Below are 23,617 nucleotides of genomic sequence, written 5' to 3' on the forward strand. Positions count from 1 at the left end.
AATGGGAGGTGAGTAAAGGGGGTGTATGGAGGGAACTAGGGAGCAACATCTCAGTTTTGGACAAGGTTTCTGTTATAACCTGTTATCCAATACCAGGAAACAATCTCTTCTGCCCCCTGCCTTTCCATCCAACTCTTCATGGCTTTAAAGAAGTCTGTCTTATTTACATATGATTTATGTAGCACACAGGTTTAGCAGAGAAATTCATATAAACCCAGAATACATTAAATGCTAAGAACTTTTTTCCTGTATATTCTAAATTCCAGTCCCACCATGAATCATCAGCTGCTGACATTCAGCATGCGCTGTACTAGTGATTCCCTGTTAGAATTGGCGTGGTTTGGGTAAAAGATGGTTTGATATGTTTCACAATATTTAATGGTTTTAAGGTTTTTTTAGCAGTTTATTTTACTATTTAAAAATAAAATTTATAGGCTTTGCAATATTGTGTTTATAAAAGGGTGTTCCATGTACCGTGTAAATAAGCTTCATGTTCATCTGGGATGAGGAGTTGGCATGGGGTTGCCACGCAGTAAATGCGAGATCATTGTGTGATAGTGTTAGAAGCTGATTATCTGCAGTGGGATTGGACCTCAGTACCTGCAAAGGCCAGGGGCCAGGTAGATCTTCAGTTCAGAACTTTATCCTAGTGGTTAGGATTATGTGCCAAATATTTGATTTTTGGTTTAGCTTATCAAGTCCCCTTTAATGTGTCGTCACATCACGTGAACCCTCTGCGGGAAGAAAACTTTAACATCTCTGTGGGAAAAAATTAATTTGTGTAGACATTATTTACAGAGTGTATTATGTCTTAGCAAAGATTAGGAGCACAAAATTTATTTCCTCAGTTATATAGTTAGTGAGCTTAGTGGCTCAGGCAATGCTGCCATTTACATAGTCTTAAATGCGTACTCTTGTGCATCTCTTCCAGTAACATTGGTGTTTTGCATATTCATGCAGACCTAATCACAGCAGGAGTTGATCCTATCTGAACTTCTGTTCATGAAGTCTAATGCAACACTTATAAAAGTTGTTGGGATTTTTTTTGGGGTGAGGGGGAGAGGGAGAAAAAAGTTAACAAAATAAAATAGCTTTTTATGATGGCTTATTGGTCTGGGAGGTTTCTCTGCATCAGTACAAATATCTGTCTGAAGTGTTGCTATATCAAAGGTAATATAAAATTAGGATTTACTGAAGGCTTCTTCTAAAAACTCAGTTTTTTCTCCCAGGTACCTTCAGTGTTTTTTTGTTCTGATCGTCTCTTTACCTTACCAGCCTCTTCACTCCCAGGCACACACTACATTAGTATTGTTGGTTCAAGTTTGTCCATTCCCAAATGCCCTCTAACCACCGACTGTTCGCACAGGTGATGTTAATATGACAGATCTGTGTTCTCAAGAATCTGCCTGCTGTGTAAATACTGGTGTAGAATTGTTGAAATTATAGCCTGCTGTAAATGTTGTCGTACTAGTATCTAGATGACAGCAGCATAAGAGTAAGTTTTTAATTAGCACTTTTATTTTTTAGTTCAATGTATTGGCCAGAAATTTTTTTAACTGAAAAGTTATATTAGGATACAAGTGAAGTTAAATGGATCTAACTTGCCCCCAAACCACATTTTAAGGTCCCTTACTATTAGCAGAATATGTAACTTATAAGTACGCTTTAAAACCAAAGAGTTGAATGTTAGAATTCCTATTTTACTACGTGGTAAGGAACAAGTTCAGGCTTCTCTGTTTCCCCAGCAAGAGTTGACCTTGTTACAGAAGTTTAAACTCAGGGATTGCCTACACACACAGGTTTAAATTAAATGTGTTTATAATCGAGTTAAGGTCATGCAGACCCTTGTGTGGACACCTATAGCGGTTGAAACTTGTCTTCTATTGGTTTAGCTAGCAGGTGCAGTGAGTGGCCATACACACAGGTCCATCAGTTTAATTAAATTGGCTTGAAATCTGTAGTTAAACTGTTGCAACTTTGTGTATAGATAGAGTTGCATATTTGGAATTTACAAAGGCTTGTGGCTCAAATAATGAAAATGTCTTTGCTTGTCTTTGTACTTGTTCTGCTGCTGCTGTTACTCTGTCTTGCCATTTGTTAAAAGCATTTCAGTCCAGCTTTATGGCTGGATATTTTCAAAAATGCCAAATGGTGCCCAGATTCCTTAGACTTCCTTGAAAATCTTAATCATACAGCTGTGATTGCTTATGAAGATATATTTTTGGACTATAAACATATGACTATGAAGAGCTGCATTAACCTCCGGAGTCCAATGTGTAAATTTAAAATAAACTTGGAACGAGGGGTGCTACTTCATTCTCAGTTCCACCTTTCGTAATTAAGTATTGCTGAAGTCTGAGTGAGACCAATATGTGATGCAGAGCCTAAGCACTTGGGGGACATTAAGGTGACTGGTGTATTTGTCTTCGTTTGTTTAGCTTTTGTCATTAAACTGTTTGATAGACCTAAGCACTTAAATGTTCTTGGTAGATTACAGATAACATGAACAACCAGTTTGCTGATGTGGTTACTGAATTTTGCTTATCCAACTCATTAAATACAGTTGCATGCGGTGAGGAGTAAAATGAGCTGGAAGCAATGTTGAGTGCTCTTGTCCTCTGAAATCTAGGGGGAGCGTTGGATCTAAAATGTGGTGATATGTTTTATTGTGGATTCCTTTTGCTAAATCAGTGTGGTGGCCTTTCCCCCTGCCAGTTTATCCCCCACAGCTGGGACTGGCCAGTTCATGGGCCATGCAGAGGTGCCATTGGCTGCCATTTCATTTGGTGCCTTGTTGAAGATGCCCAGAAGGGAAGAATGCAGCATAGAGTGGGGGCGTGGCTGGGCCTGTCGCTCTGGTGAAGGAGGTGCCGCTTGACTTCCTGGACAGCCTCTGATTCAGAGCTCTGGTCCCAAGATGCCTTAGTGGGGTCTTCCTTGTGGATTGTGGTCTTGAGGTCTGGAATAACAGCAGGGAAGTTTTGTCACCCCTTTCCCCTCAGATCTATCTGAAGTGTTATTATATCAAAGGTAATATAAAATTAGGATTTAGGAGCAACAGGTGGTCTCCAGTCCTATTCAGGATGAGTGTAACTGGGGAATTTCATCTTCATCTGCATGGATTTTGTGACGACATTCCTCAGGCAACTGAGACCGGGTCAAGGTATCACAGTCCTTGCGTAATCTGCTCTTGGATTGGTAGAAAAATCTATAGCTCCAAAGATATTTGGGGTGTACAAAGTGGATTTAACAAAGTTTGAGTTTTAGGAGTTGTCGGGGCCTGGTTTTGTGTGTTCCTCATGATGGAGTTTCAGCAAGTGTCACAAAGCTATTGGTCTGTTGTAGGCTTGCCTCTTCCTCAGATTGGAGGAGAGGGAGCTTAGCTCTTAGGAAGCAAACTACTCTCCTCCTGACCCTCAAGCGATGTCCCAGCTGGTGGGGAGGTGGGAGTCGGGCTGAGCTGGAACAGCATTGGCGTGGTTGCCCAGGGAAGCAGCTGCTCTGCCACCCCAACAGTGTGTGAGTATACAATGAATGGAGCAGATACCCCCACTTTCCTGCCTGGCTATTGTGGAAGGGACAGCTGGGTTGGTCCAGTCACCCTAGTGTGGCAGCTCCTAGTAATAGTCACAATATCCTTAAAGGGGCAGACATTCCACTTCCTCTGTCTGACTGATGGAAAAATCAGGCAGAAACTGCCCCTAAAATTAGGTGACTGCCTATGAAGTCTGTTCCTAACATCCCCCTTGCTCTTGCACAGTTCATCACAACAAGTGATCATGTGGTGTTTGCAGAATTCCCTGATTTATTGCCAGGGGATTTGTGGTTCAGAGACATCTTAAAGGTTGGTTGCAATTGAAGATCCCAGGTGTCGCATGATTCAGATTCTGTTTGACCTGGTTCAGGTCTTCCCAAGGGCACGTGCTAGCCATTGTAAGGCTTTTTTCTTCAACGTGTTATTCATGGCTGCCTTTTTGGTGGCTTTGGGCAAATGAGAGCATAACAGTGTCTGCTAATGATTGTTCAGTTATGTGTTTGGTCTGGAGTGACCTCCATTAGGGCCTGGGATTTGTGATGCTGACTTCAGATTGATGGGACTGGCAGAGGATCCCAGACTTAGCTAAGGGAATGTGATGATGATAGGATTTGCTTTCCTTGTGTGTATTCCAGGCTTTCCAGCTACCCTGTGGGAGCCGTAAGTTTATTCATGGAGATGTGAATTACTTGACCAGATTCCATTTCCCTTTGGTGCTAAAATGGGGATTATATTTCTGGGCTGAAAACTAGTTGCCTGTGATTCCCATTCTTTTGGAAGAGGGGCAGCTGCTTCTGCAGCTGCATTAGGTTACAATGTGTCGGTGATTCAGTCTATAGGCCATTGGCAATCAGACTGCAACCTCTGCCCTCAGTTGGGGGATGCTGCCTTTAGGATGGAAAGGATAGAACTGTTGTCCTGTTAAATATACTGGCATTTTTGTTATGCTTGCAGGAAGGAATGATGGAGCATCTTGGCCAGACGTTTGGATAATCGGCTGTAGTGTTATTCATTGGGCCCAAAAGCAGGCTGCCAGCAGTCAAGATGGTTCCCAGTTGGGCTTTGGACACAAAGCCATTCATGTGTTCTGGCATGCTATGGGACCGGTTAATGCCACTCCTGCATTCTTTGGCAGCTCACTCTTGGCCACTGCAGGTTCTTATTGTCCATCTTAGTGAAAATCATAGAATGATAGAGTATCAGAGTTGGAAGGGACCTCAGGAGATCATCTAGTCCAACCCCCTGCTCAAAGCAGGACAAATCCCCAGACAGTTGTTTGTTCGGTTTTTTTTTTACCCCAGTTCCCTAAATGGCTCCCTCAAGGATTGAACTCACAACCCTGGGTTTAGCAGGCCAGTGCTCAACCACTGAGCTATCCCTCCAACCTAGTGACAACCTCTGGTGTTAGTATTCAAGATAAAAAGGGGCATGCTTCTCATTGCTGAGCTTTTCCTGCAGGTTAAGCTGGTGTGGTCCAAGATGCTCCAGAAACGGATTTGGCCAGGAGCCACCAAACCCACTCAGATTGGGTGTGCCAGGAAGGGTGTGAACGGTAGCGAAGTTCCTTCGGGAAATGGGGAGCTCGATGATTACCCATCGGGAGATTTGCTATGTGGGCCCTAACATATATAGGGAAGATGATGTGGAGCTGTCTGCTGAAGGCTGAGATATATTTCTGGCAGATGTTAAAGGGTGGATTGGGCATTTTCTTTCCACTCTGTGGGCAGAGGGGAAAGCGAGAAAAATCCATGCTAATTACTGACGTGCCCTGTGGCAGGTGGCTGGTAACGGGCTGGTTTCCAGATTCCAAACCTGAGTACAGGGATGAGAGCTGTTGTGGAAAGCAATAATTGGGAGCTGCGCTGGACTGTTAGTGCTGAAGATTTAGTGAGAGGTGCTGTTTCTTAACCCCTCTGACACTGATGTTTAATAGTTAATAAAGTTGTGGCCTGTGCTTTAACCATACATTTGTGTGCTGTGTCATCTTTACTACAGCCAAATGCAAGCTTAGACATCCGGATTGAGGAATGCAGGCCATCTCTACAGAACAAGGGACTGTAGCCTGGAAAGCAGGGACTCTGGAAAGGGTTTAGGGGTCATAGCAGACCTGTAACTGAACATGAGCTCCCAGTGTGATGCTCTGGGAGAAAAGGCTGATGTGATCCTGGAATGTATAAGTGGGAGTAATGAGTGGGAACAGAGAGGTGATTTTTGCCTCATATATAGCATTGATAAGACTGATACGGGATACTGTGTCTAGTTCTGGTGTCCACGTTTCAAAAAGATGGTTAGAAAATTGGAACGGGTGCAGGAGAGAGCCATCAATATGATACAAGGGGTGGCAAAAATGCCTCGCGGTGAGAGACTGACCGCTTATCAAAAAGACTATCGAGAGATTATTTGATTTAGTGTGTGAGCACCTGTGTGGAGAGAGACTGACAGACACTAAAGGACTCTTTAATCTGGCAGAACGAGACCCGGTGGCTGGAAATTGAAGCCTGACAAATTCCAGTTAGAAGTAGGGCACAGTTTAACAGTCACTGATTAACCATTTGAAGTGATGGATTCTCCATCTCTTGATTCTTCACATCCAGACCGGATACCTTTCTGGAAGACATGCTGTAGTCAACATAAGTTATTGGGCTCAATGCAGGTGTAACTGGGCAAAATTAATTGCCTCTGAGAGAGATTTGGGGAGTCAGACTAGATGATTTGATTGTCCCTTGTGGCCTTGATCTCTGAATCTGTTCACTTGTAGTGTTTGGATCACTTCCTGTCCTGTTTGTTGGGATGGGGCTTTGACTAGACCTGCAAAGCATTGATACCTTAAGATCCTGGCTGGCCATGGGATGGAGAGGCCCTGCCTTCTAAGGCTGTATTTGAAGTCAAAGTTTGGGGCAACATGGGAGTCTTTCCCCACTCCTCTCCTATAGCCAGGATTGGTGCGTACATGGGCAAAAGGGAGGTGGTTCTCTCTTAAGGGGGATATTTAGATCTGCTGCTAGGCAAAGCTACCATACCCTTTAGGACCTTGCCTTGGCTCACCCTCCCTTGTTCTGTTGGCTGGTAGTCAGTGGTGGGCTGCTGTTGGTGGTGCATTAGGAGTTACGTTGAACTCCTAATGTGCACTGGGCATAGCTGATAATCTGTTGTGGTATAAAATTCCTATACTGCAAATTGGCAGGTGCAGTGAGGCATGTTCCGCCCTGTTCATAGCACCCAGAAGCATGACCAGGAGTGGGAGTGGGGGTTGATTTAATATTTTTTCTGTTACTGTTGCAACTTTTGGCCGGTGTCCAATGGAGGATATTTACTGTTGCAGGGGCCAATTTGTGGATCCCGTACTTGTACAGGGCTCCTATGACTACTATGCTAAGCAGGGCTGGGGTTCTGGTTGCCATGTCATGTACAGATGGAGGCATCCCTCATCTGGACCCTGAATCCTCACAGAAGGTGATGGTGGTTGAGGATGTTGCAACTAGGCTGAATCCCTCGCGTCCCCTTAAGTGTATGGGATGCCTGGATGATCAGCGTTTGAGAGCCTGGCTGGATCATTCGCTACTGGCTGGTTTGTGCTGGGAGCACTGTTTCTTATTTCCTCTATGTTGCTGTTTCTAAGGGCCTGGCTACACTTGAAACTCCAAAGCACTGCTGTGGGAGAGCTACAGGTACTCCATCTCCCTGAGGGGATTAGCTTAGCTGGGGCACTGTTTACACTGGCGCTTTACAGCGCTGTAACTTGCTGTGCTCAGAGGAGCTGTGTACATGTTTGTGAATAAAATTGAGGCCTAATTAAACCACATCCAGTGTCTCCTGTCCTCCTTCTGGCATAGTCTGAGAATAACCAAGAAAGTTGTAGCGCTGTAAAGCGCCAGTGTAGCCATAGCCTTAGCTAATAAAGTTGTGACCTAAGCTTTAACCATCTGGTTGCGTGCTGTGTCTTATTCACCAGCAGTGTCTGGGACAAGGAAAGTCTTTAGAAGGTGCAACCAGAACTAACAGACTGGCTGAGAATCTGAGTTTCTGCATTATATGACTTATGCTGACAGTGTGTGTCCTATGTTAGAAATCCCGATTTCTGGAGTGGTTTTTAAGTTTGTTTTTGTCATTTCCAAAGGAGTGTTTTAGAGGATGTTTAGATTATAACAAAAACGTCTGTGTTTTACGATGTAATGGGTAGAAATTTTTGAAAGCACCTAGGTGCCAAGGTATCAAAGTCAGTTTTGAAAAGAAAACTGAAGTCCCATTGACAGTCAATGGGGCGTTGGTTTGTAAGTGTCTAAATTAGTGTTGAAAGTGACCTTACTGCAGATTAAGCGGTGAGGGCTATTGGCTGGCTTGTTGGAAAAGATTTGTGCCCCTCTAAGAGCTAGAGTGACTTTCTGCTGCAGGCTAGGTCAGCATGAGGGGAAGGAGAGGGGAGCGGAACTGGAAGAGGGTGGGGACTATATAGGTCCCTGCCGGTGCAGGAAAAGCCCTCTTTTACCTGGATATGTGGAGTTGGGGCTCCCAGCACATGAATTTAGTCCTGCTCGTTCAGGATTGGGGCAGCATCAGCAGTGGCCCGGCTGGGTTTGGGATAGGGCAATTCAGGGATTTGGGCATTGGCATTCTGAAGTGTACAGAACGTACATGAAACTCCATGTGGGAATCAGTGTTAATTTTCCATTGTGTTTTCTTCCAGATGCTGGCAGACGGGCCAGGCAGCCGGTGGTGTGGATCTGCGGGCACAGTATTATTGACTGGGCACATAGGCAGGCTTCCAGTTTGGCTGGTGGTCTGCAGCTGGGCCTCAGTGATGAGGCAGTCCTGAGCTGGCATGGGAGGAGGGGTATGTTATGGGACCAGCTGATGCCCCTTCTGCACGCTTTGGGGGCCCATGGGCAGGCTCCAGATATAATTGTGGTTCACCTTGGGGAAAATGATTTGGGAATGTGTAAAGGGGTAGACTTAATGATCAGAGCTAAGAGGGACTTGGGGCAGATCCTTGAACTTTTCCCAGGAGTAAAAATTGTGTGGTCAGACATGCTGCAACGCAGGGTGTGGGATGGAGCTTTGAAGCCCCCCCGGGTCGACAAGGCTAGGAGGTATGTGAATAGGGAGGTGGCCAAATTCATGGCTGGCATAGGGGGGTCGGTAATTTCGCATCCGGCCATAGCATACAGGGCACAAGAATTATTCAGGGAGGATGGGGTCCACCTGTCAGATTTGGGAGCTGATCTATTTTTGGCTGATATTAAAGAGGGCGTTAGGAGATGTCTGGGAACCTGGCTAGGTATTTGGGGAGGCAGCCAAGCTAATTGCTGATGTCTCCATGTGGCAGATGTCCAGTGCAGGTACTCTGTAGGGAAGAGATACAGTGATCAGATAAAATGGATTGGTAAAGGGTTTTAAGGAGATATTCTTTAAAGGAGCAGAAACAGGAGTGTGGGGCTCCTATGACTGGTACGGCAGGGAGCGAACCCCCTTCCTGTGTAGCCCCCCACCCTTCATTCGAGGGGGGGAAATGGTGAAGTCCTAGCAGTGAGCTGGGTGGGGACAAGGGTGGATAAGGGGGAGGGCTGACGAAAGCCCCCAAGTATATATTGAAATGATTATGGAATTATCTGCACTGTACACTTTTTTCTGCTAGCTACTGCCACATGTTTATGAATAAAATTGAGGCCTAATTAAACCACATCCAGTGTCTCCTGTCCTCCTTCTGGCATAGTTTGAGAATAACCTTACCACACAGTAAGTGGTGAGGGCCATGGTCTGGCTTATTGGAAAAGGTGTGCTCCCATCATGGGCTGGAGAGCCAGGGAGTGACTTTCTGCTGCAGCTGCAGACCAGGTTAGTGTGGGGACTTGACCTATTGCCCTCCTCCACCAGGGACCAGCAGAAGGGAAATTGTATAGGTGCATTCCAGTGCTGTAAAAGTCCTCTTTTACCTGGACCAAGCAGAGGAGCACCCACCTATGCTAGTGGCGAAATACTGGGTATTGTCAGCATTTGCTGTGGCATTGCCCTAGTCGCTTTTTTCTCAGGGGCTGGGAAGGAATTTTTCCCTCAACTTCAGACTGGTCAAGGTGAAGTGGAGGGTTTTTTGCCTTCTCCACAGCAGGTTTGAGGGGGCTTTGTTGGGGCGAACATGAAAAGGAAATAGGCTATGATGTTGTAATCTGTATATTAAATGTGGGCAGATGTCCAATGCAGGCACTCTATAGGGAAAGGATACAGTGACCAGATACATGGATTGGTAAAGCGTTTAAAGGAGGTATTCTTTAAAGGAGCAGACACAGGTTCAGGGCTCCTATGACTTACGGCAGGGAATCAACTTTCCCTTCTTGATAGCCCCCCTTAACCCTCATTCGAGGGTGGGGATGGTGAGGTCCCAGCAGCAGGTTGGCTGGGAATCAGGACTGGTAAGATGGAGGGCTGTCGAAATCCCCCAGGGTATATATTGAAATGATTCTGGAATTACCTGCACTGTACACTTTTATCTGTGAGTTACTCCTAGACATTTAAGAATAAAGTTAAACCGCATCCAGTGTCTTCTTTCTGCTATAAACGGACAATAGGATTTAGATGCTTTTGAAAAATTTACGTGATGTTAAATACAACTTAGTGCCTAGAATTGATAACATTGTGGTCAATGTTAACTCATTTAAAACCACTACTTTTCCAGTCTACACTAAATGTAAACTGGGGTTTAATTTACTAGTTAAAATGTGTTCGCTAACACATTAAAACCTGGCCATTTCTTCTAGACTGGACATGTCCTGAGGCTATTGGCAGTCTCACTTTGGAAGGTCTTTAGTTCAACTTTGGAAATAAGGCTGCTGAGGGAGGAGGCAATGTCACATATTGGTAGCTCGTCATACTTGACCATGTTTCTTTTGAAAATGAAGCAGGTTTTAGTAAAATTCATCAAAAATCTGAGGCCACTTGTTACTTCACTTGTTACTTGTTACAATGCCACTTGTTACTTCACTAGTTAGAAGCCACAACTAACTTACACTCTTTTTAAGTCTTTGTGCCAATGTTAATCAAGGCAATTTTCTAATCATTGAAATGAACAGGGTTTATTCTAAAAATTCCAAAATAAAAAAAGTTCTCTTTTTCACTCCTGTCTTGTTACGATGTTCTTTATAGTGGATTTAAAGTTCAAAGTAACATGATTTTTCCTTTGCAAATGTCATCAATCTCATACAAGGAAATAATCTGAAATGGTTAAAGGGGAGACTCAATTTAAGATGCATTTGAGATAAATTTCCTTACCTACATTACAGATAACATCTTGGGTTATTAAAGCCTAAAACATTTTAAAATTCCAGTTTACTCTTCACTGCATACCCTGGCTTATTTTGTCTTTTTTAGTTTTGACACTGAGAATCAGCAAATTCAGTTTCACCCTCATTATAGTCTGTTTCACTTTCAGGTTCTCCAAATATTTGAGTTTTGGAACAGTTTGGTTGAAATTAAAAGAAAATGGTTAATCTTAAATTTCATAAAGATCGTAAATCTAAATTTTGACCAAATTAGAGGATTGTGTCTTAACACTATACACCTCTACCCTGATATAATGCGACCCGATATAACGCGGTAAAGCAGCTCTCCAGGGGGGCAGGACTGCGCACTCTGACAGATCAAAGCAAGTTTGATATAATGTAGTTTCACCTATAATGCTGTAAGATTTTTTGGCTTCCGAAGACAGTGTTATATCAGGGTACAGGTGTAGTTAGTGATATGCCAAATAGGCACTGGAAGTTTTCAGGTGTCATTCTTAAACAGATATTACTTTAAGAAATATTTTCTTAATAAGCTTTACTGAATTCTGTGGACCCAAAGATATAGAAATGAGTATACAAAGAAAGGTACCAAAATACTGCTAAACCAAGAACTCATCCGTAATATCCAATAAATCAATGGAAGATTAAAGGATTAGAGCTCAATCTTGTGCACTATATTAGATATTTACTTCTAGCATTGCAGATATTGTGGAATGGTTTAATCTTATGTTTGAGAGCAGAACATCTCCTGTCTGTAAGTCGAGAGGTGGAATGGATTCAGTGGTCTGTATGAAGGTTAAGTAGTACTTCTGCAATGATAATAAGTTATTTCAGTGGCTAAAGTTAATAGTACTTTCTGGTATATATCTGCATACTTAATAAAATTTGCTGATTTAAAAAATTAATTGGCATGCTTAAATGTCTGTGCAATCAGTTTTCTTGCAAAATGACCATTATAAATTCAGGAGAAGCTTTTGTCACTTGGAAATTAGTGACAAACTTTCCCTTACCTTTTATCCATGCTTTAGTGGACATGTTTTTCTCAAGTGTATTTAAAAGTTTGAATTAAGATTTCTAGGCGATTGGGGTTTCCTTTGGGATTGGAGGAGACTATGCCCTAGTCATGATTTCCTGATCCCAAACTCCTGACGCATGGATTCCTTCACTGTCTTGCTCCCCCACCACTCTCATTGAGGCTCTTTCATTCCACAGAGTTCTAGATTGGTGGCAAGAATGAGTGCCTAGAAACTTTAGTAGTGTAGCTTCATGCAGGCTACAGACCTGTCTTTCTTAGTAAGGATCAGTCCTGCCTGGGCCCTAATCCTCCCATGAGAGAAGGGTGCTGGGCTGAATCCCTTGCCTGCAGAGGAACCAACTTTGAGAGTTCCCAGGAGGAGCGGGGTGGTCGACCCCCGTCCCGGGCCCTGTGCTGCCCCTGTGCTGGAAAAAATCCTTAAGCAGAGAGAAAAGCCAGCCATTCCAAAAAGCTGCTTCATATTTAAATGAACCGTGATAGCAGCCTAGAACCGCCCTCTTCCCTTCTGACTAGGCCTAAGATAGCCTTTGCAATGTTTCCTCCTCTCCCTTTTTCTAATCCGTGGGTGAAAGATCAAGTTAAGATGACTCTGGATTTTATAATGTGATCTTAACACAAACTATTGGATGTGAACATAATTTTTTCACATTCAAACAGGCCATGGTATGGGTCTGCTGTGACTGTGCTGCTGTTCCACTTTTATTGGCCATCTTTGATTTTAGCACTTCAAAAAATTTCCCCACTCCCCAAGTCTTGGGTTTTCATTTTGAGTTTGGTGCTCTGGGTACTACAGTTAATGTATAGAGTCTGGTGATCACCAGATCTAATTGATTGGTGCCTTTCTAGGGGACATAGAAGGAATCTCATAGCTTTGTTGCATCCCTATCAGCCTGTGTTTCTAGCTTATAGCTATTTATGCAAATTGACTGGAACACACTGCACCCTTTCTTCCTGGCTTTGTCAGAAAGGATGCTCCTGCATTTGATTTTATTGTGCTTTTGCCAGTGCCAGTCTCCTTAGTCAGATGCTAATACTGTTCTGCATAGTTCATAACACTGAGCATGCCTGTCATATTGAGGGTGGGGTGGAGACAGAAATCTCAGCCCTTTCCCTGCTGATCTTTGTTAGCAGTCTGAAACGTACTCCTGACTTTACTTGCTCTGTTCTTTTTTTGTGACTAATTTAGTACATTCTGCGCATGAGTGACTTGTAGAGGGTCACCCCAAATGCCTCTGACATGATTTCAGTTCTCGTGGCCTGTCCCAGACTGAACATCTGCTCTGGAGCTTATTCTGGGCACAGCATGAACATCCTAGGGCTGCACCACACTGTTTTCAGTTCCCCATTATTTTTTTTCTTACTGCAAGGATGCAAGATGGAGGGAGGGAGAGCTAACAGCAGGTGAATGAAAATTCTGCCAGAGTTGCCAAATTTTCCCTCTTCCACGTCCTGCTTTACTGCACACTTGTATGTTTCCCGCTTTCCTTCTTGCTTGAGAACACAGTCTACCTTTTTAAGTTTCTCCATTTAGTGTGTTTGCAATGGCTCTTGTCTCTGCAGCATACATTCTTCCAAATGTTGGGCGTTCTTTACATTATCACTGGCATAAGCTTCTGTTTGTGACATCCTTCCCCCAGTCTGTCCGATCTGTTGTGTAGGGCCAAAGCTGGACTGGTGCTGAGCACCTGCAGCACCCATTAACTTCATGGGGATTTGAATCAGGATTGGGCCAACAGGGAGGCAAAAACATGAGGTAAATGTAGTGCAGTCTTGCTCCCTGTCAGCAGACACACTCTGCTTTATGTACGTGTATAGATTAGACATCCGGCATTCTGATCTTGGCTCTCTGATTACAGCAACTCTCTGAAATACTCTCCAGCGGGCTGAATCAGGACCCAGTTAAGTGCTTGCAAATGTCATTCTTGCAGCCCTTTTTGAAAGAAGGGTGTGAGATTGTGGAGCTCTGAATTTGAACACAATAAAAAAATGTCACGTGAGCCACAGTGCCATGCAGTGAACAATTAAACCAGAGTCTGCTCTGAATGCAAAGTAGTTTCCCAGGCCTGGTCTACACTACGTGTTTAAATCGATTTAAACAGCGTTAAATCGATTTAACGCTGCACCCGTCCACACTACGCTGCTCTTTATATCGATTTAAAGGGCTCTTTAAATCGATTTCTGTACTCCTACAAAACGAGAGGAGTAATGCTAAAATCGATATTACTATATCGGAATAGTGTTAGTGTGGACGCAAATCGACATTATTGGCCTCATTATTTTACAGTAGCTACCCACAGTGCACCGCTCCAGAAATCGATGCAAGCCTCGGACCATGGACGCACACCACCGAATTAACGTGCCTAGTGTGGACGCGCACAATCGACTTTATAATATCTGTTTTATAAAATTGGTTTAAGCTAATTCGAATTTATCCTGTAGTGTAGACGTGGCCCCAGTGAGGGGCAGAAATGCTCCTTCTTAGTGACTCTCCTTTTCAGAGCCCTGCCTCTTAGGAGCAAAGAACTTGCTTTTTCCCCTGCAAGGTGCCCTGATATGACTGAGGCACTGCAGAACAGAATTGATGCTCCAGGAACATCTGGCTTAATTTGTTTTCTGTTCCTCCTCTCACCTCCAGTGTCTCTTCTAGTGCCTGATTTTATGTCTGCAATTCCAGGTGCTTGCTATATATTGTGCACAACACTGGTTCCATTCTGCTGTTGTGCTGTGCCAGCCTAGATTTCATTCACTGAGTTAAATTCCAAGCGGCAACTGTTATCTGAATTGCATTTGCACAGTATGATGGATGGTGATAATCTCTAGTAAATATTAATTACTGACAGAATAGAACTGAGATTTGGAAGAGAATTTTATGACTGTATGAGGCCCTATTCATTGAAGCTCACATGCAAGGCAGAAAGGGAGCTGGATTCAGGTTGATACTTAGGACAATTAACATGCAAACCTGGTATTGCTGGGCTAGAACAAGGTGGGGAGAGTGTGTGTGTGTGTGTGAAATTTGGGTGGTAACATGCGAAGTTGGGTCAGGAGACAACTATACTGTGTGGCTTCAACTTCAAGGGAACTTTTGATGTTGCAAACATGATACAAGAAATACAGGAACCAAAAACGTCCAGTGCAGCAAATATAATTCTGAATGGATTTGGCTAACGCAGTCTGGACATTTTCTAAGAGACTGACATCTCCCAGGAAAAGGGACACAGCCATAAATACCTTTGCAAGGAATGTAATGGATCCAGATAATCTGAAAGGTGTAACTGAGGGAGGACAGGGTGACAAAGGGAGAGGATGATCTGACACCCTTCATGCCAGATAGTGGGTCTCTGACACGCTGCCCTACCACAGGCTAGGAAAGGACCAGGGCAACTGAGGAGTGAGTAAGCACTTGAGACATGGAGGAAAAAAAACTGCACTGAAATGAATGGTGCAGATGTCCATTGGCTCTTGCAGAATTTCAGACTATGCGTCATGCAGTTCATTGCCTTTGTTTTAGTTCAGCATCTTCTCCTCTTAATCACTCATGGTTTTAATGAGACCTTTTGAATCGTAGCTGGTTTGGAGGTAAAGTCACTGCAGGATGCCCTTGGGAGGGTGGGAACTGGAGCACTCAACCAAGGCGGTGTCTAAAGAGGGGCTTTCTCCACGAACCTACTGATCACTCGGCCACATGGTGTGGCAGGAAGAGGGGATCAAAGCACTTCTTCCAAGTCAAGGGTATCCATCAGAAAGAACTGCTTGGGGAGAGGGATGGGTGAAAGGGTATAGAAATTGCCTTAATTCTGCACCAAGTGACATTAACCTACCCTTTCTTATGAGACATCTGCATTTCTGCACAGATAGTTGGACTACAAAATCAAATCCCCCCCACCTGAACGAGGGGTTTTTCAGAAAAGAGAAAAGGAGTCATGGCACTTTATGTATCTTGTGCTATGAAGATGTGTTTTTACTTTGAATAGCCTCCCCCACCGCCACCCCCCTTTGTTAAATGTACAAAACAGGCCTAGGAAATGCACTGGCTTAGCTTAAAAGCCAAAGCGAGAAAAGGTTGGAATTTACAGCCCTGTTTCTGTGCCCTTGCTCATAATGCAAAGGACTTTGAGACTCAAAAAGCAGTTGTTAAAGAGCAAAAGTTAATGTAGTACAAGGATGCACTTTTAGCTCTCTCCTGAAGGCATCCTGAGGCTTACAATACTAGTCACTCCGAAAAACAGAGTACATGCTGGCCAGGTTTGCGCTAAAGTTACTGTTGTGGATTAATCAATGTTTGTTTCAGAGCAGCCTGCGCCTCCTAGTTATTATAAACCTTGCTCAGTGTCATTGTGTCTTTCTTCTTTAAAAATGCACGTTGCTCACACTATTACCTGTTTTAAGGAGTGGGTCTCTCACTTGTCTCGTTTCAGAAGGGGAAATGGGAATTTCTTAGAGCATCTTTATGTCTAACCAAAACTTGAGCTCAACTCCACAGACCTAAACAGCATCCGAGTGTCAGCCACTGATTTTCTGTGTTTTATTTTGCAGAGACGTTGGGGTGGTGGTAGGAGGGTTTGTGATTGAGGGAAGGGGAAATTGGGTGTTTAAATGTGGCTCTTCTGTATTACAAGGCACTAACACGACTCCCGTCTGTATTTAAATGCTGTCCCCAGGTTACGACTATGGCTATGTCTGCGTGGAGTTTTCACTCTTGGAAGAGGCCATCGGATGCATGGAAGCCAATCAGGTTGCTTTACACTTCGGTCGAATGCTGCTAGAAGAATATTGTTTTGCTGAGGGCGGGTGGAGAGTCAGTGATTTTTGAAATGGTTCAAAAGAAGATCGGCTCTTGTTTTTACTCAACACTGCTGCTCAAATGCTAGTGTTCCCAGAAACTTACAAAAGGCTATGTAATGCCTCTATGAAAGTGGCAAGAGGCTCTGAATGTTCTGCTGTTTCATCTTGAGCACACCTGCATATTTGGCTAGATTTAAAAGCTTGGAGATGAAAAAGATTCCCGGTACAGGTTGTTGCCTCTGTGGGTTTGTACTCACAGTTGGAAAGAGCTCTGCTAGTGTGAAACTCCTCACTGCCTTGTCTGTGCACAGTAATTGTATCAGTCCCCTGTACACAGGGTTCGAGTTAGACACAAACATGCATCGCTATGGGTGAGGCCTTGGATATGCAGCTCAAATGCTACTTGCCTGTTACTTTTCCATGTGGCTCATCTGCATGGGGAGGATTCCTCATATGTTTCCCCTCTTGTATTCATGTTGTCCTTTGGCAAGTTGGTGTTGCATACACAAGGGCTGGCCTATACACAGTTGCACCTGGTAAATCTGAACATTTCTAGGGTGACTAAATAGCAAGTGTGAAAAATCGGAACACTTTTTTCAGATGTGAGAGAGGTGGGGTATAGGACAAAGCCTATAATATTGGAGTGGTCCCGATAATATCAGGACGTCTGGTCACCCGAGATGTTTCTGAACTCTAAATTTAAAAGAAATGCTCAGCCTTTCTCACACTGAATAAGCTCCCAACTGTAGCAGTAATTCAGATTTGATTGTTTGAAACCTGTTGCTGTTGAGCACCATCTGACCCTCAAAGGCTGTAAATCATGGAAGACAAGAAGAACTGAAATCTACCATTATCACCCATTCCGTAGAAATTGCAGGGAGCTGACCGATCACCTGGGAGACAACTACCTGATCACAGTTCACTGCTACCCAGGAACACTCCTCTACTAGATCCCTCTCAATTAGCTCCTGGTTGGGGGAGAACTGCTTTCTCCCTCCTTTTCATTTTGCATATAAGCAAGAATTGCCATAGTTATCTAACCCATTCGTACTTAGGAATACCATTGGCTACCTTGCTTAAAGACTGGCTTCCCCAGCCAGGAGAGAGCCATGCAACTTAAAAACGGAGTCACAATTTTAGAATTGTATGGCTGTGCAGCTACCATAAATGTGCATACAGCCCACCTGTTAGATGTGGCATGTGTGTGCCCTACATCTACAGTTACAATAGCAGTGCAAAGTCTGAGCACGTTCCTGTTCTAAAAACTTGGTGCTAAATATTGTAGAAATGCTCCTGTTGCTTCTGATTTTTAATGCCAATGAGAATATGTGCAGGCTGACGTAATCCCACTACTGCTGGTGTCCCCGATGAGGTCACTTGTCAAAAAGGATGCCTTCAGGGAAGCTCTGGAATTTGTACCATTTTAATGGGATGCTGTCACAGTGGGTTAGGCTAAAATCTGACTTCCCTTCCGTGTTGCCACCCATGCTTTCACTGCCACCATGATGGTTTTCATGTAAAACATACTATCAGGGGAAAACCTGTGCATAACTTGCTGTGAACAGCATAGTAACTAAACCCTCACTATATGCACCCAGCTCTTCTCAGCTCATCTTACCTGTAATGGTCAGTGTACCCTGAAGGGACAGCCCTGAGCACCTGAGGAAGCTCCCTCCCCATCTGGGTAAAATGCTCTTCCCACTCTCCTGTTGGGACATCTGCAGGCACTGGAGCAGGTGTTTGTTTTTGTTCAAATAGGAGAGGTAAGGACAGGTAAGGTTCCCATCCCTCACTTTGCGATGGGGACACCTGTAGATATCCAGGGAGTGTTTCTACCCCACGTAGGGTGCATGTAGGAATCTGGACAAGTTACCCTACACACATCTGAGAGGGTCCAATTGGGGACATGCATAGGCTGCCCCTTGGCATGACATACCTATCCTTCACTTCCCCCCTCCTACACTTGCTTGCACTCTGCAGTGCTGGCAGCACAGAGAGAAAGTTCCTGTGCCTCACACACACACTTGCGTGTCTCATCCCAGCCATGACAGGGCGCCAGCAGTCACCTGGGTAGTCTGTCCATCCTGCCATGTGCATCTTGATAGAGGCACCTCCAGGCCCTGCATGTAATGAGTTTTCTGATCATCCTGCTGGCAGCATGGGGCTGTGTTACATGTGTGGAGAATGTCTAGAAAGTGTGACCATCTCGATGGGAACGTTGCAAGGTCTGTTCTTTGGCCAGTTCTGTCAGGACCTCCCAGATGTGACAGTGTCCTGTTCGTTGCAACAGTTGTTAGTAGTTAACGTGTGGCAAGTTGTGTTCCTCAGCATGAGCCTGATCGAAACCCAACTGAAATCAGTGGGAAGGCTTCCACTGACTTTGGTGAGACTTGGATCTCCTAGCAAATTTTCCTTCCCCCCCCCCCCCCCCCGCCCTCATGGCTGACCAATATGTGGAGCTTGACAGAATTAGGGAAAATGACCTCTAATTTAGGACAAAATACTAAACTTTTTAATCAACGATACCTGCTGTGAGGCTAGTAACTAGTCTTTCAGCTCTGAGCCCAAATTGAGCTCATTTGTATGATGAATGGACAGGGGAATGTCATCGCTCCATCCCCACAAGACAGGACTCGCACCATTTTAATCTCTTCCTGGGTGGGGCCCAGGATTGAGTTGTTAGGGAGAAAATGTCACGTCATCAGGTTGGGAATGTATCTGAATTTATACAAACTCTTATTAGAGTGCTTATGCAGTGGCTTGGGTACCCTGCACAATCTTTTAACAATATACTAATAACTAAACCTTTTGGTTACCCCAGTCAGATCAAATAATATAGAAAGACCAAGAACTAATAACTTTCCCGTGCTATTCCCCACAGAATGCCACAGCCCCACTACCCAACAACCATCTCCTGGGCTAAGAGTGACGTCTTTCATAGAGTCAGGAAGCTTACACTGACGCTGACTGGATAAAATTTGGCAACTTTTTTCCTTGTTCCCTTCACTTAATACAAACCAGCATTTGGTTTATTGTGATATTTACAGATTCCAAATCACAGATTTACCAGGTCCAGCTATTTGTCCAGTAAATGTAGCATGGGTGTGTGTATTGGGTTCTGAGGAGGTTTTCTACTGAATGCATTGAGGTGAAGAAACTTCCCTCTTCTCCAGTGCTGTCCTGATTCTGTGATGGAAGGATGCCTTTCATACCACTGCTCACTTACCAGTTTTCACAGCTGTAGCTAAAGGGATTAAAACATCCCCATTTCTAATTAGCATGATGACATTTTAGGGGTTAATGGCACAAAGAGGTCACTTTAATCCATGGGCAGCCAAACTCTGCTCTGTTTATGGCTACATTGGCAACTTGCCAGTAGCTCAAAGGTCACCTCCAATATGTCTGAAATGGGCAATATTGCATTTGCCCTCTTCCTGCCTGCTTGCTCAGGTCAGGATGGAGAATTGCTGGCTGCAAACTGGAATTTCCAGGGACCTGCACCTCTGTGTTAGAGAAGGTTGGCTGCAAGCTGCTTTGCAGAACTTCCTGGGTTGCATTTGGCTGCCTCTGTTTTAATGCTGTTGGTAACTGGTGCTCTTGTTTGTTTTGTTGTCAGTTGTCTGCGTCATTGGGTTTTGAGAGTGAAGACTTCTTCCCTGTTCATATGGCAATCTTGGCCTTCTTTGGGGAGATGCAGGGTATATTCAGAGGACTTACCTGTGTTGGTCTTTAATGCTGATGATTTATGTGTCTTCTTCCAAAGAACCTTTCCATCCTTTAAAACCTGAGGAGAGGTGAATGGTCTCTTGTGTTTATAAGGTCCATCTTCTTTCATCTCCTTCATGTACGTACTCAGAGCTGCCTGCCAGGCACAATGGTGTGTTCCTCTCAGTGGGATCAGTGCTCTGGCTTCTTCAGGAGCAGGCTCATGAAAGTAGTAATTACTAGGACACTGCTTATTGGTATGAAATTGGATCTATCCAAGGGGCTGCAGCCCCTTGTAGGGAATGTGACTCCATGGCAGGGCTCTCTCATCTTCAGGAGAAATGCTGGCTCCATTTAAAACCCCTTGGACTTGTTCTTGGGCACCAAATGATCAGCTTTTTCTGGGAGGAAATTAACCAGGGATCTGAGCTACAGTGGAACTAATTTGTTCAATGAATAGTGAAATCAAGCCTTCCAGTGCATGTTAGGAGAGCAGAGTGTTTTTAGCCCCATGCACTCCCTTCCTTCATTATAGTGGATGGAAGGGGAGAAGAAAAAAGATGCATCTGTCGCTACCTGGATATTTTCTTTGCTCTGTGAGATAGGGCTGCTGCTGATGTGTGTAGGACAAGGTGTGAGACTTGTCAAACTTGTGGACAGAAGAACCAATGGAAAATTAGGGAAAATGGATGATTTTGACAGTACTCGTAGTACCTGCCCCACTGAACTTCTCCCAGGCCCCTCGCCCAAGAAATGTTGGCAGCATACTTATTTTGTGTGCCCTTTTGCCGGTGACTGACCCTTGCCTGCTATTTGCTTCTGCTCCCTTACAGGGGTCCCTGGAAGTTGTGGAGGGGCGGTTAGCATTAATTTCCAGGACAGACTTATGACAATGCTGGAGTTCTGTGGGCACATGCTAGGTTGGTTGTTCCATGACTTGCTCTCACTTTGCAGAGAGATCCATGTTTCCATGTAGGTGGCACATACCAAAGAGCTGCCAGTTTCTACTGCAACGACCCCTGTTCCCATTTCTTTTTCTAATGCACTCTTGCTTCCTTCCCTTTTTGCCATGCACCAGAGGGGAGCAGAGGGCCTTTAGCTTTACCTGAGCAGACCCCAAATTGGCGAGATCAGAATGTTAAATCAACATCTAGAGTTTTTCTGCTCTTGTGTGTCCCTCTTCCTTTATCCTTTCATTAAACTAATATATCTGCGATGTAGCGCCTGGTAGCAATCAGCAGGAACTTCACTGCAGCTGTTTGTTAAATCCATGCGGCTGTTGGAAGAGCAAAGGATTGCTATGTTGCTTTCTGCCATTTACATCCTTTGAGGCGGGGGGTTAGGATTTACAGGCCTTGAAGGCATTTGGTAATAACTTATGATGCTCAGCTCCAAGAATGTTGATGCATTTGTTGCTTAATTTCAGCCTGTAAATATCTGTAGCACTTGTGTGGTGGTCTTGGGGGGCAAGTTGTGTGCATGACAAGATGCATATTGCAATCCATGTGGGGGATTGTTACCCAGCATAGAAGTGAATGTTGGAAATGAATTTTGTCTAGTGTTGGCAGGAGGTGTTAATTGCAGGGGCCTCTGGTTGGTCCGTAAACCTGAAGAAATGTTTTCTATATAATTGGAGGCCAGACTTCTCTACATACCTTTTCTAGGATTTAATATTTCTCTTGAGTGTAACGCTTTCTGCCCTTTACTTGCTTAGCAAAGGAAACACTTCCCAGGTTACTCTGTCTCCTGCAGTTGTGTGTGATGGTGGTAATATTTGTAAGTGTGCTCAGGTTATAGGTCCTCAGCATCCTGTGTAAACTCCAATATCCCGCACACAAGGAGAGTAGGAGAAGACTCCATTCAGGTCACACTCTCCTCTTGGCACCTGTGTCCTGGGATAAAAAACAGAAGCATGTTATTTTCTGGTTTGCGTTAAACATACCCTATTTTTCTTGTTAATTGTATTAAGCACAGGGGGTGTTTTGCATATTGCAAGGGAGAATGTCCCTCTGTTGTGTTCTGTATTCAAAATGTCCTGGTTTAAACCATAAGGATTTCTAGCAGTGTGCTTTGGAGTCTCCTGTATTGCTTGCTCTCGTTTGGAGAGTGGGAGGAAGGTGTCTCGTCCCTGTGAAGTGATTCCTCCCATAAATCTTTCTACCAAGTTGAGGAGCAGGCAGAATGGTGAATTAATATGTTCTGTAGCCCAGTGAGCTGTTAAAAGGTGCTGTCAGTGAGCTGTATGTTGATCGGATGAGAGGATGTTCAGATAAAACAGCAATGTCGTTGATTTCTTTTGTTGTATTTGATTCAAAGTTGCTTACGTGCATTTGTCATGAGCTGACTCACAGCCTCTTTTCTCAATGGATCTTGAGCTGCTGGGTCACCTGATTGTTCACCCCTGCTTGTTTTGCCATTGTAACTGCCACCTTAGATCACTGTGTCACTGGAGTTTTATTGCCTGAGAAAGGGAAGTGATTAGTTCAGCAGTGTTACAGATCTGCCATTGGCCTGAGTCTTGTTTGCTGGCTAGTTGAGTTGTACTTCCTGGTATCCTACAGATGCCTATGTATATACTCGTTCTGACATGGCTGCAGTGTGTGCTCATCTGTGCGTAAGAGGACGATTTAAGGTTTGTGCACCAGAGTGATCTTCCTTATGCTAAGGGGAATTCATCACATTGCGCAGCTTTTGACCAGCTGAGAAACTGATTCATTCTTCTCCTAGTATTTAACATTTCTCTGGGTCTTTTCCTTCTATCAGTCTCCCTCAGTCTCAGCCTTTGTCTCTTTCCCTGAATCTTTGTTTGAGGTCTTCCTTTATTGCATGGGAGGTCTTCTGGGATCTCTCTCCTCCAAAGGCTGTATAGTTCACTGACCCTTCCCCAGCTAAGGACAAGAGCCCATCAATATTGCTGCTCTGCCTGACTGCCAGGTGAGGTGTGCACCCTCCTGCTAAGGAGCTGTGCTCTGCCCTGCTAGCTCAGGGAGCAAAGGAACCAATTTAGCCAACTTGGTTCCAAACTAACCTGCTGCAACCAGATGGGCTGTGTAGCTACCTGCTCTGCTCAATCTCCTCCCTCACTTTTTTTGAGGAGCATTTCTCCTTCTCCTGGCAAACACCATAGAATATAATGTTTGCCTGACGCTCACTTACATAATGTAAGCCTTTGCTGAGTGCCGGGTGGAGTGGATAAGAGCTCTCTTTTTTTAAACTGCGACTGTAGCCCCTGCCTGTGGAAGTGAGGTTGCACGCCAGTGCTTGCAACGTTCCAGTTCACCCCCA

At 44.3% G+C, this 23,617-nt stretch overlaps 1 protein-coding gene across 3 annotated transcripts in view; it reads left to right on the forward strand.

Moving 5' to 3' along the window:
* Nucleotides 1-23,617, forward strand: part of RBM6 (RNA binding motif protein 6) — a 152,565-nt gene that overhangs the window by 38,740 nt on the left and 90,208 nt on the right. For all 3 annotated transcript variants that reach the window (XM_032781478.2, XM_032781480.2, XM_032781479.2), the window contains exon 6: nt 16,504-16,577. In XM_032781478.2, coding sequence (XP_032637369.1) covers nt 16,504-16,577 — 74 coding nt within the window. The remainder of the gene's footprint in view (nt 1-16,503; nt 16,578-23,617) is intronic.

The sequence above is a fragment of the Chelonoidis abingdonii genome, chromosome 16, assembly GCF_003597395.2.
Source record: "Chelonoidis abingdonii isolate Lonesome George chromosome 16, CheloAbing_2.0, whole genome shotgun sequence".
Lineage (NCBI taxonomy): Eukaryota > Metazoa > Chordata > Testudines > Testudinidae > Chelonoidis > Chelonoidis abingdonii.